The sequence below is a fragment of the Puccinia triticina genome, chromosome 14A (genome assembly GCF_026914185.1).
Source record: "Puccinia triticina chromosome 14A, complete sequence".
In the NCBI taxonomy this organism is placed as follows: domain Eukaryota; kingdom Fungi; phylum Basidiomycota; class Pucciniomycetes; order Pucciniales; family Pucciniaceae; genus Puccinia; species Puccinia triticina.
The window spans coordinates 3,893,067-3,905,770 of NC_070571.1; the positions used below are offsets into that span (position 1 = coordinate 3,893,067).

At 46.9% G+C, this 12,704-nt stretch overlaps 1 protein-coding gene across 1 annotated transcript; it reads left to right on the forward strand.

Annotated features, from left to right (window-relative positions):
• Positions 1-9,908: 9,908 nt before the first annotated feature.
• Positions 9,909-10,828, forward strand: PtA15_14A357 (uncharacterized protein; the record flags this gene model as incomplete). The annotated part of the gene is made up of 4 exons (XM_053163064.1): positions 9,909-9,935; positions 10,014-10,232; positions 10,350-10,716; positions 10,794-10,828. 4 exons carry the CDS (start codon positions 9,909-9,911, stop codon positions 10,826-10,828), a joined length of 648 nt encoding a protein of 215 aa, XP_053027028.1.
• Between the last annotated feature and the right edge of the window lie 1,876 nt (positions 10,829-12,704).

The following is a 12,704-nucleotide window of genomic DNA, read 5'->3' on the forward strand; positions in this document are numbered from 1 at the left end:
CCTACTCACTTATCACCACTCATATTATCCTCTATCCATATCACAGTTATCAGTTAATATCACCACTCAGTTTCACATATCTTTCACACTTTATTTTGGAATTTATATCACCACTCAGTCACACACCTTTCACCAGTAACCAGTCCCCGGTTCCACTCCTGGTTGAGCTTAGCTCCCTCTCACCCTCAGCACTCCTCACTTTCTGAACTTATATATCTCCAGGCCAAGGACCTAGGTTCAAGCCCCACTTGAGACATCAAGTCACCGTTACCTAACTCATACATCAGTAACCCCATCAACCTCGGACATCAACAAACAATCCTCTTATATATCTCATCCCCAAACATATCCTATCACAAAATAAATTGCCAAGCTTACCTTGGTGGTCTTGTTTTCTGATATACAGAAAGGCAGAGCTTGCACCTCATCCATACCTTTTGCCATTCAGCAAAAGGGTCTCACAACACCTTTTGAGTCTTACACCGGGCGGTTGTTGAGTGGAACATACTCCACTCAACGACCAACCGGGCCATCAAGTGGATATAAGTCCACTTGATGACCGTCCTGTTCATTGGGTGGACTACAATACATCCACTCAATGGCCAACTGGGTCATTTGAGTGGGTGAGGTGGGTCATAGGCTATAGCCACTCGATGACCGGGTGGGTGGTCATCAAGTGGAGGGCAAGTTCATCCATTTGCTTTCTTGGTTGATCAAGAGGTGGGTGGTTGGCTGGCTGGGTTTATTTTGATGTACTGACAAACGCCAGTGATATATTGAATTACATTTTATTTTGGGTGAAATAATCAAAATGCCACGGATTATTTCACCCGTGATTATTTCACCAATTATATCGGCGCCAAATGGGGCCTTAGCTCCAGCTAGCCAGGATTCTAGCTTTTTGATCTTGTGATTCTGCTTAAGCTTGAACAATTCAAGATTTTCAGTGGGCTAAAGTTATGGTCTTTGAGCCACAGCACTGGTAAAATTTTGGTTTTGCAACCAACACAGCTGCAAACTTGGCATGTCAGCCCCCTATTGTTGCCCAGCAGGAAGGCTGAAAACCTGAACTCAAATGTCAGGATTCCATGATTTTGAGTTCACAGCTCAAACATCTGTCCAAGCATTCCTGGAATCACAATATGTTAGCCGGGTCTTATCCCGACCCGATGCGGATGACCGGCGTGGCTAAGTGCCTTAGCTCGGGCTAACTTAGTCACGGATGCGGATGCTCAGTTAAGTTCGCCCCAGCAGTAACCTCCAGCTTACATTATGGCTACATACTGGTACCTAACATTAGGCAAAAACAACGTCCACTGGAGTAATTGATGCAGGTGGCTGACCGAAAGGAATGACGTACGTTCGGTCGACTATGTAGAAGGTTATGGATGTACAAGCTTGTTGTCTGGAACAACCTTGTTGACCTGGACAACCTTTTCGACCGGGACAACCTTGCCGACCGGGACAACCTGGCCGACGCGACTTGTACAGTCTTGCTGACCGGGAACAATGTACAGCCGGCGTCAAGCGAGATGCATTCCTTCCTGTCGACAAGATTACATCCTTTTCGGCTGGGAGGAGTCCCTACGCCTTCATACCGCAGCCGGTTTCCAGATTCAGGTTGACCGACTGCATTATGCACCGGGATGTGGTCAGGGGGCATCATTTTTGGCGGGCGCGGCTGTCCAAGGTGCAGCGGGACAATCATGGTTGTAGGAACGCCAGGCAAAGGCTGAACAGCAGCCATCCACTGATGACCTAGCCTAACACAATCCCCTCGTTCCAGGGGCCGAAGGACCGGCGCGCCGGGGGCGCCTCGCGAAGCGAGCCTCTGGAAGAGGGGCTTGCAACTTAAGTGCCCGTCCTGGGGTGAGAGATTTCCCATTTTCGCTGTATTTTGGGTAATATTCACTTCAACCGTGGATGGCGTCTTCATCTGAGCTCCCCCTCGGATGAGATGCACATTTCCCAGCAGGCGGGCATCTTGCCTTCCTGCTGGTATTTTTTTTATTAAACATTCTTTAGAAAAATATCACTTTCCTGAGACTTGAAAGCTCTTGAAAGCTGGAGCTCAGCTCGGAGCAGGAAGGAATGGGAATCCACATGGAGCTGTACTCTAGAAGATACAGCCCATCAGTTTTTTTCTTCAGATCATTGACGGCCGCAATTCATGCAAGGATGGAATGCATCCGACTGGCGGGCTTCATACAGTGCAAGCCCTGAACAATCTGCCGGTCACTCGTCTCAAAAATGTAAAACTTCAAAGGGCCATGGCCACCGGATGGTTTGCTGGATTTTATCCATGCTTGGGCATGGGAAGGGCCGGATGTAGGCCTTTCAATTGGTGTAACAGGCCTCGGGAAATTCCCTCTGCAAGATAGGGAACAAGCGGAGGCAAATTCCTCCCACCCAAATTTGAAAACCGCTCACGCCAAAAGTCAGGGATACCCCACAAGCCCCTCTTTCAGAGGGTCGCTCCGCGAGAGGCGCCCGGCGGTGTTTCACCCCCCTCCCTCTGAAACGAGGGGCTTGTGTTAAGCTAGGCTGATGACCATCGTTCAAGCACGGCTGATTCTCTGCCACGCACGTGCGAGCGAAACCACCCTGGCCTCAGCCTGTATCAACGCCCGAGGTAGGAGGGAACTAATTGGTTACGTGAGTTCGAAATCGACTCTCGATCACAATATTTGTTTGTTTTCACTGCTATGTATGCGCCTCTGAAAAGCGCTGCCATTTCATCGAACTCCATGGCTACCTTGAATCAGGCTGTTTGTAACCCTTCATCTCGTCAAACCGGAGGTAGGTTTCGATAGCAAAGAATGAAGAATGCCGTGGATTGTCATGGCATTGGTTGTGTATGCGTCGACAGACGTTGGTTCGGCTGCTGGCATCCGAGATGTGCAATCAGAATGATGCTTTGTTTACTTCATATCGGGTGGAGGTAGCTATAATTAATTAATTGATTTATTCGTGACAACTACCCCCGCTCTGATAACTGACGTAGGCCTCTTTCGGAGGAGGATGGCAACGAACACCAGCAGAGAGCACCCCTTTGATACTTATGTATTTGTGCTGGAGGGGATGACGATTATATAATGCCTGCCCTTATGCCCCCCGTCTCGCGATATCTCACCATCACCAAATTCGAATGCATTATCAATAACATGAATAGTTTCAAGATCTTCTCCTTTTTGATCAGCTTAGCGGCCCACATCTCTCTATCCAGCGGTGCTGGTGCTCCGTGCTCCACACCCAATGTGGTCAAACTGGATTGCACCAAGTAGGTTTCTTGGATTTTGCCCTTCCGGTAACTCCGTTTCGAAATATCATGGCCATCTCCGCTCACATGAACCGTTGCATCATCCTTTTATTCACTCTCAACTGATTTTGCACATATTTTACACATGTATTTAACATAGGGCCGGTGGCACAATTTTATTTTTTATTGATGACACAATTTCTACAAACGAGCCCAAAATTACTTCTAGCTTTGGAACTTGCCTGGTAGGTTCACTATTCAATCAACAGAGATTCACAATCAAACTAAGAATGGTTATGATTCTTTGCCAGATACAAATTGACGCCATACCAAGCACAGGGTAAGTTGGCCACTTCAGAAAATGAATAGTCAGCCAATATGTAGTGATGTAGACCCAAACCGCCTAACCACCAACAGTGCTGCCCCCAAGAAAGATGTTTTAAAAGCCATCAATGACATTTTTGATTTGGGTATATGTGCTAAACCACTTGTGTGCAATTTCCTTATTACCATACCTAGTTGTTTTGTTATTTGTTTATCTGATCAGAGTTGGTATTTTTTTAGCCTTGGATCATCAAAGGCCCCAGCCAACCACCCAAAGTGGCACCCATAGTACAAACATTCCAAGTCAGTATTAGCCAAACCTCAGCTAGTGATATTTTCTTTGGTTCGCAAGTGATTCTTCAAACTCCCCTGTGTGGACCCCCATTACCAGGAGGCTGTTTGATTAATGCAGCAGATTGCACAAAGTTAGTTGATCTTAATAATCCAATTTTTTTGTGGTTGATTTTAATCCCATTGATTATTCCTTTTGATAATTAGGGCCCTTGCTAATCTGGATCTAACAACACAAGCCTCTGGCGAAATTAAAGGTGGTGCAGGTGGATGTGGTGTAAGTAAAGCTTGATCAAGACCAACTCCAAAATATATCTCACTTTATGTAAATTTTACATATTCATTGCAAATATCTGAATCCAATTTGCACATTAAATGATTACACAATTATATAGGTCCATATAAAAACATCAAATCAAGCTAATTTTAAATTGTCAGTATTTGATTTAAATATTAAGAATTAATCATAAACTAAATTTCTAGTGCTGAATTTGGATTTTTTTGATCACTCTTGATGGAACAGAAATACAAACAATTTACAGAGCATACTTACCGCACTAACAACTCAATGTGTTACAGCAGTAAGCCAAATTTAATTTTGTTTACATTAGTATATTGAATTGGAAGTAACATTCAATTACCTTGAAAGCCTGGCAGGACAGTTGTAGTACAAGCAACAGATCAAAAAAATGCAAGGATGCTCATAGAAACATCAGCTTTCCCATTTCAATCAGCAGCAAGACCCAAAGCATTAACTGATGCCAGAAGAAAAAACTAGCGGTTGAAAGCTGAAGTTGAATTCAATCAACCTAAATTAGGAGCATTGAAGTCACATGACCTGTTTAAGTTCACTCTATGCATGTGTAGATTCCCTTCTATTATTGAAGCATTTTTTCTATCCATGTACAAAAAGTCTTCTTTCTGATGTATTGTGTCACTTCTAGCATGATTGTCCTGTTTTTGCCTATTCCAGCTAAACTGGGATGCATCCAATCAATTCTGATCTCTACCAATCAAATATGAATCCATTGTAACAACAATACAACTGTCAAGCTCTGTTGATTTTATGATCTGTAGCGGTGTGTGAGCCGCGGCTCCCGCAAACTCACAGAGTGTTACACCCAGGTTTCACGGACCGACACCAACCACCTACTCAGTCCCACCCTAGTTCAGCAGGGAAGTACTGAGACTTCCCCCAAACTAGGTGAGCATGTAAGAGTCCAACTGGAACTCTTTACTAAAGGGCTGGAAGGGGGGCACAGAGACTCGTCTCTAGAGTTCAAGGCCCAAGTATCTTGTATTTCTAAGGGGACAAGCTAGCAAGGAGAGAAGAATCTCTCTGTAAGTACATCAATTTAATGGATAACAGAGAAGGAAGAATAAATGATGAGAAGGAAAAAGGGTGTAGACATACCTAGCAAGGAGAGAAGAATCTCTGTCAACCTAGGTAGGAGGCGGGGGAGTGGTGACTATATGGATCCCACTCAGTATCTTGTGACTCTTGTGTGACACCCTATGAGGGGGGGCTTACAGAGCAGCCCCCCTCCTTTCCTTCTTCTCTTTCTCCGGCCGCTCTTCTAAGTTGTATATAGGAGGGAAGTACTGAGACTTCCCCCAAACTAGCCCCCTTCTGCAATAACAGACTGAGGTTCTAGAAACTTCCCTCGCCCTTGCTCCTTGTCCTTGTCTTGCACAGAGAAGCTCTCCTTGTTGAGAGCTTACACGGTGTGTTGTTCACACCATTGCGTAATTCAGGATCAAGAATATTGGGTTCCTCAAGATAAAAAAGGCAGAGAGGGATATTCAAGGCTCAGCCTAAAGATTCAGATGTTTGCCAGTCGGCAAGATCCTCAAGAAGAGAAGCTCAACACTGAAGTTTTTCAGCTCTGAGTCCTCTCTGCTCCAACAGCTGTTTTATTTTTTCTTTTCCTTTGGGGGTTGTGTTGCAATTATGTTGTTTTCTGTCCTTTTTTGGTCTGTTGTTTTTTGGTATGTGTTTTTTTCACATTCAAGGAGAGCAGATAATTCTCCTGCAATGGCACCCACTCAAATGTAGATTCTAGTCTCTGCAAATGGGGGTGATAGCCCGCAAGTCCCTCACGCCAATCGCAGGATGTATTGGGGTTTTTTGTTGGTGTACCTTCTGAAAGAAGACCTACAGAATGCCTGATGTTGGTGGATCTTCAAACAGTGGACCTACAGGAGGGCAGATGTTTGTGTATCTTCCAACAGCGGGCCTACAGAAGGGCAGATGTTGGTGTATCATCTGACAGCCGCCCTGCAAAATGCCGGCCATTGTTGTATCTTGCAACAGCGGGCCTAAGGAAGATCAGCTGTTGGCTGGCCATCCACTGCTGGGGCAAAAACACAGCTACCATGGTATTTGAACCTAGTTATCCAAACAAAGATGAACCCAAAGGCCAACAGCGAGCCTCTGCGCTCATTTCCCTTATAGGGTCAGCGCTGTTTGATGTATATACCCACCAAAATATTGCACATTTTAGTATCCTTGCCAAATATGATGCTATTTTTTGAGATGTTCTCTCATTTCAACTTTTTTTTTCTAAAACTTTGATCCTGTGTAGGCTCTTTCATACAGCAAAAGAGATACTTCTAGTTGGTTTGGTAAAAGAAAAGTGCTGATCAGATTGGCCAATTGTTTTGCTGACCCGTATGGTGGACCAATCTTGACTGAGGATCAATGTGGCTCCAACCAGCTGGCGGTGTTGGTTTTCTCATTTGATGAAGCCTTTTTCCGCTGCTGAGTCCTGTTGGACTTGGTTTTGACAGGCAATCAAGCCAACGGAGTCAATCAGGAATTCCCAACCCAATGACACTGTTGGCCTGCTCACCAGGGCCAAATGGGGTTGGCTTGGCAATCCATGCCACTTAAATGACCCAGCTTTAATGCCAACACAATTTTTCAGCTGTGCTTGCTTGACATGTGGGTTGGGTGGATCAGACCAACGTAGTTCTGACCCATTGCCAGTGTTGAACTGTCTCCACCGTGAAATGCAGGGTGGACAGGTCAATCCAGACCTATTCCTGACCTTTAAGCCAACACTACTGTAAGGACTCCAATTTGGGGTCCTTCACTGTCTGTCCGAGTAGGGGCGCAGAGGGTGAACCTTGAGGGAAGTCTGGTTCACGGGGCTATTTATTGCTCAGGGTGGAAGGAAAAACCTAGCCGGGAGAGATATGGGCGCAGGGATCTCTCAGTAAATACATGAACAATCGGGGAAGAGGAGAAACAACTGGGAATGAGGAAAAGGGCAAAAGGGAGGAAACGGCTTACCTAGCCGGGAGAGATATGGGCGCAGGGATCTCTACCGGCTAGGAAGGTGGAAGAGGGGCCGGATGATATAGTCAAACGGGAAATGCGCCTGTGATTGTCCTTGTGAAACCTTGCGGTACGCGGGGGCTTCACAACTACAAGAAAAACTCTGGAAACTGCTAGCAGTTGAGATGCAGAAGCTCAAAGGAAGCTTGAGGTGATACTCAAGCCTTCCTCAAAGTTTATTTCAACCAAGGGTGAATGCACAGGCACTGCAATGTGCACAGTGACTGTGCATGAAAGGGCATGATGTAATTATAGTGCATCAAGCCCGTCTGGGCACATGCACAATTTTGGGGGTGAAAAGCCCAAGCCCGCTTGGCCGAGCCCAAAGCATGCGTGACACACCCAAAACCCCCGCTTGGCACTTGGCCAAGTTGGCGGGGTTCGGCACAAAGCCCCGCTGGGCCAAGGGCAAGCAAGGGTGCCACGCCTGCCAAAGATGCCCGCCATCGAGGAGAGAAGTTCCACTCCTTTATGGTTGGTCTACAGACCGGTCATCAAGACTTTCCCTTCTTAATGAACAATACAGGGACATATTGACCATTGAGAAGGGAGTCGTCTTTCCCTCTCAATGACCGGTTTGCAGACCAACCATTGAGAAGGGGTATTTCTTTCCTCAATGGGGGCTCTCCTCCCCAAGACTAGCAGTGTATTGGCCCTCAATATTGACACATCCGATGGGCAGTACACACATCAGTCTAGATATGTTACCGCGATGATCCCATCTGCCCAGCGCTTGGGGTTGGCCAAGCGGGACTTGGGCATGTGCCAAGATCCGCCACCCGCCTGACCTCCCTGATCATGCCCTTTGGGCACCCCCCCAAAACCCCGGTGGCGCTTGGCCGCGCGGGACTGGGGCATGTGCCCAGACGCGCTTGATGTACTATATGTGGAGTTACAATGGCAGTTACCCTGGAGTATGCCACATTTCAACTGCTGGCAGTTTCTAGAGTTTTCTTGCAGTGCAAGAAAACATGCTGATTCAAAATAAATCAAGTGGTGATGTAGCCATATAGGCATGAGGAGGCTTCCCCTGGCCTAGACCCGTTGGGAAGGTGACGGGTATTCCCTTTGCAAACTTAGCACAAGTCCCTTGCCTGCCGGGGGACGCGGCGCGAAGCGCCTTGCATGAAGTGAAACCTCCTGTCAGGGAGGGACTTACATGCAATCCCTGTTTTTTGGCATGAGAGCCCAACATACAGTTTGAATTTTTTGCGGGTGGCCAACTTTGTACCCCCAAAGAACCCACTTCCCACAGGAAATGCCTCCCATCCCCGCAACAGTCAAAAGGCGCGCTTCCCCTCTTCAAAATGGCGGCAGTCACTGCGGGATAGCTCTTGTTTCATGGCCTGGAGAGAGGTGAGAAAAAGGTCTCTTTTTTTGATGCAGGTCAGCTGATGTAAGCAAGAATGCAGTATTCCACTGCCTATTGAAACCTAACTTAACACAAGTCCCCCCTGGTGGGCGCTGTTGCTGGCGGCAAAGCAGCTCCCGCAGGGAAGGACTTGCATATTATTGCAAATTTTACGCGGGAGAAGAAAGTCCATTTGGCTGGGAGGTTTTGAAATTTTTTATAGCTCTTCACCCAGCATCTCCATAGGTCTTCCCTGATTGTACATTATGCTACATTACTGTGCCCACAATTTGGCCTACTCAGACTTTCTCTATCACTATCTGTTGACCTTGAATGATCTTTTGGAAAATTGAAGAATGCACAAGTTTTGCAAATGAGGGTCCACTGGTTTGGGACTCCAGGAAACAGTTTTCTGGCTACAAGACAGCTGAGTGGCTCAGATCCTTGACCTTCACAAGGACAGTACTTACAATTCTGTCTATTCATTTTTACTCCATCTTTTTTTCCTTTTAGTGTAGCAGATACTTTCTGCTCATGCTTGAATTGAGAGATGACACATAAGCCTCTCCTACAGAGAGCGCTCCGCGCGGGTCCCCCAGACCTCTGTTTGAGTGGCTTTGTTAAGCTAGTATTGAAGCAGATTTTGATTTAAAGCCACATGTATTTATGATTTTTTTTTCTCTCAATTTGGTTTTGTTGCCTTGGTGTTTGGAAACTTCAAATGCAAGGATCAGGCCTTATATTGGCAGCTACAAGGCCTAAAGAAGCGCACTCACAAGCACTTCTTGAGTCCAGAGGGGTAACCTCAGCGGGCTGACAGTTGATTTACAACAAATGAAAAAAGAAGTGAAAAAGAGCCTGATACAGGCTGATATTTGTGGGGCCCTCAGGCCAGATTTTACAGGTTTTTGCAGGTAAGCTGCTCTGTGAGACAGAGACCCTGCGGCCCCGGGGCTGTCTCACTGGGAGGCTTTGGTAAGCTCGCACTCGTTGGGCCCGGCTACAGGTGCTGGCGCTAGAGGTGATTGCTTTCCTTAGCTGATAAAAGATGAGCCACCGCAGGCCGTTCAAGGGTTACGCAGTCGCAACAGATCGGACAAAACTATCTGTGCGGGGAAGTGATCATGTACCGCGACTCATTTGTCCTCTGTGAAACGGGGCCTATTGACAAGACCTCTGTCCAGTTAGGTTATATCAGCACCTCTACATAAGAGCCTTCGGGACCAGTCGCAGGTTCGTCAATCCCCATCTCCCTTCACCTGCTGGTTTCTTGTCTCAAGGCCCACTGGGGTTTTTTAACGCAAACTGGTTTATTACTTGGGCCCTTACTGGTAAAGATAGATATGCTGCTTCAACATATTCTTACCATAGTTGAGTTCGCCGAACAGCTTTTCCATACGACTCTTGAGAGTCATGGTCAAAATCTAACCGGCCAGTTATTTGCATAGACTTGCACCATCATGGGGCCAACGTTCTCGGCGCCCATGGAAAGATCGGCTGCAAAAGCCACAACAGAAGAAGTCAATCTACGAGACTCGCGCGCCGGAGCTGATGATCAAATGATGTTTCCTGACATCGCACCAAGTCTTGCATCAACCAGTAAAGAAAACGTTCATGACGACCTCTGCGGCGACCAAGCGGATCAAAACCCACAGATGCTCACCATAGTTGAGTTTGCTTTTTCTTCACGACTTGGAACAGGAATGGTTAAAATCTAACTTAGTTTAATTGGATGTACTTGTTCTATCATTGCGTCCATCTCCTCGCTCCCCGTGGGATAAAAGGCTGCACAAGCCGCAAAGCAGGAGGCAAATCAAGGACTGTGGCGGGTCGAGACGGTACAAACCCGTGCATCCGCCAGTCAACCAGCCGTTGATCGTGAAGAACTCGTCGACGACACCACGTCAAAACCAATTAGATCGGGCGATCATCCGGATCACCAAGATTTGATAGACTCGCAATCCTCCGGCACTGTGTTAAAGGAAGCAAAATGCCCTAAGTATGCCACTTCGAGTGAGATCGCCATAGTGGAACGGACAATGCAGCGAGTGGGCCTTCGGGGCTTCATTGCATTATACTTTACTGCTCTCATGAGCGCTGCCGCGGTGGTCCTGACCATCCCCTTTGAGCTCGACCATCCAGCCCTAGCCCGTTTGTTTGTGCAATGTTTCATTTACGTTTTTACCATAGGCTTTTTCTTAAACATTTTGGCTACAAAATGATTGAAGGAACAGAAGGAATTTCAAATCAAGCTTGCAAGTAATTTCTTTTCTTGTTCTTCTCAGTTATCTTTTGGTTTACTAAATTCTCAGTCAGTTACACCTCAAGAAACCTCTAGATTCATCAGCGCGGCGCGTGCGCAAGACTCAAGACGTTTCAGGACTCCCCCCGCCGCGCACGGCGGCGCATAAGTTGATTATGGCTCTCTCTCTCTCTGTTTGTTTCATTTCCTCTTAGTTTTCTTTTTCTTGTTTGTCTGCTTTTTCTTTTATATTCTTACATGTACATGTTTGGATGCAGATGATTGTGGTGGGTTGGTGTTTTATTTGTGTGTTCCCCTTTGGTTTTGTTCTGTCCTGTTCTGTCCTTTTCTGTTCTGGTAAGTTCAGTTTGAACTCAGATGATGGGGCGGGAATGGACTTTATCTGAACAAAATTTTACTCAGATCATCCTGTCAAACCCCAAGTCCAAATCTAAAGGGTCAGCCTAAAGGCACTCCAAACTTTTACTTCATGCACTCCACATTTTTGGCTTTAGGGGGCCAGCACTCCAAAAAAGTTGGAGTGCCTTGATTTTGTACTCCCAAAACATGGAGTCCCCAGATGGGCACTCCATGTTTCTTGGAGTACACAACTGGGTACTCCAAAATTGACCAAAATAGGGGAGTGCAGCTAGATGCACTCCAAAAAAAATGGAGTGCAAGCCCAAGCACTCCACCTTTTCAGTGAAGGATTTTGGCTTTGCACTCCAGCTAGCAAATACCAAATGGAGTGCATTGGGGTGCACTCCAAGTCTCCTTTTCTTTGAAGTGCCCACAGCAATCACACCTCTCGATGGAGGGGACTCACACGACCGGTCATCCAGAGGACTCATACCTCTTGATGACTGGCGCGGACCGGTCATCAGTCACACCTCTTCATGACTGGTGTGTACCGGTCAACAAGGGGAGGTGCTACTCTTGATGACCGGTCTTTACCGGTCATCAAGGGGACTCCCACCTCTCGATGACCGGCGCGGACCGGTCATCAGTCACACCTCCCCATGACCAGCACAGACCGGTCATCAAGAGGACTCACACCTCTTGATGACCGGTCACCACCGGTCATCGAGAGGACTCACACCTCTCGACGATTGGTCAGACCGGTCATCCAGGGGACTCACACCTCTCAATGACCGGTCATCTGCGGTGATCGAGGTGAGTCACATTTCTCAATGACCGGTCAGACCAGTCATTGAGGGTAATAACACCTCTCGATGACCGGTGTGTACCAGTCATCGAGGGGAGGTGCTACTCTCAATGACCGGTTGGTCTGACCGGTCATCGAGAGGAGATGTTACTCCCTTCGATGACCGGCACAGACCGGTCATCGAGAGATGTGACTCACCTCGATGACTGGTCATCGAGTGTTATTACCCTTGATGACCGGTCATCACCGGTCATCAAGTGTTATTACCCTTGATGACCGGTCTGACTGGTCATCTAGTGGTGTGAGCGGTGTGAGCCCTCTCGATGACCGACCAGTCATCGGGAGCATCGAGAGGTGTGTGTGAGAATTGGAAGACTTAAAGGGTTTTATTTTATGTCAGACTCATGTGTATACAAGTGTTGATAGTGAGAAGCGGTGATGTACCTTAAAGGGCAGTGTACAACTATATGAGACAAGAAAGAAGCTTTGTTCAAGAAACAGTAAAGTAAAGAAGAGAGAAAATAAAGGTCCGAGAATGGCAGGAGCGCGGAACAAGGTCGTTGCGCTGACGCTGATGATAGCTAGAGAATAGGAAAAGGGAAATGAGACGTTTGATGGTCAACAGGTAGGAAACAGGGTAAAGGTTTTTGCTGAAGGCTTTTGCGGGTGAGTTGATGTGTGTGTGCAAGGGTGGAGGAACTGATACTGAGAGAAACTAAGGAAAAGGCCGGA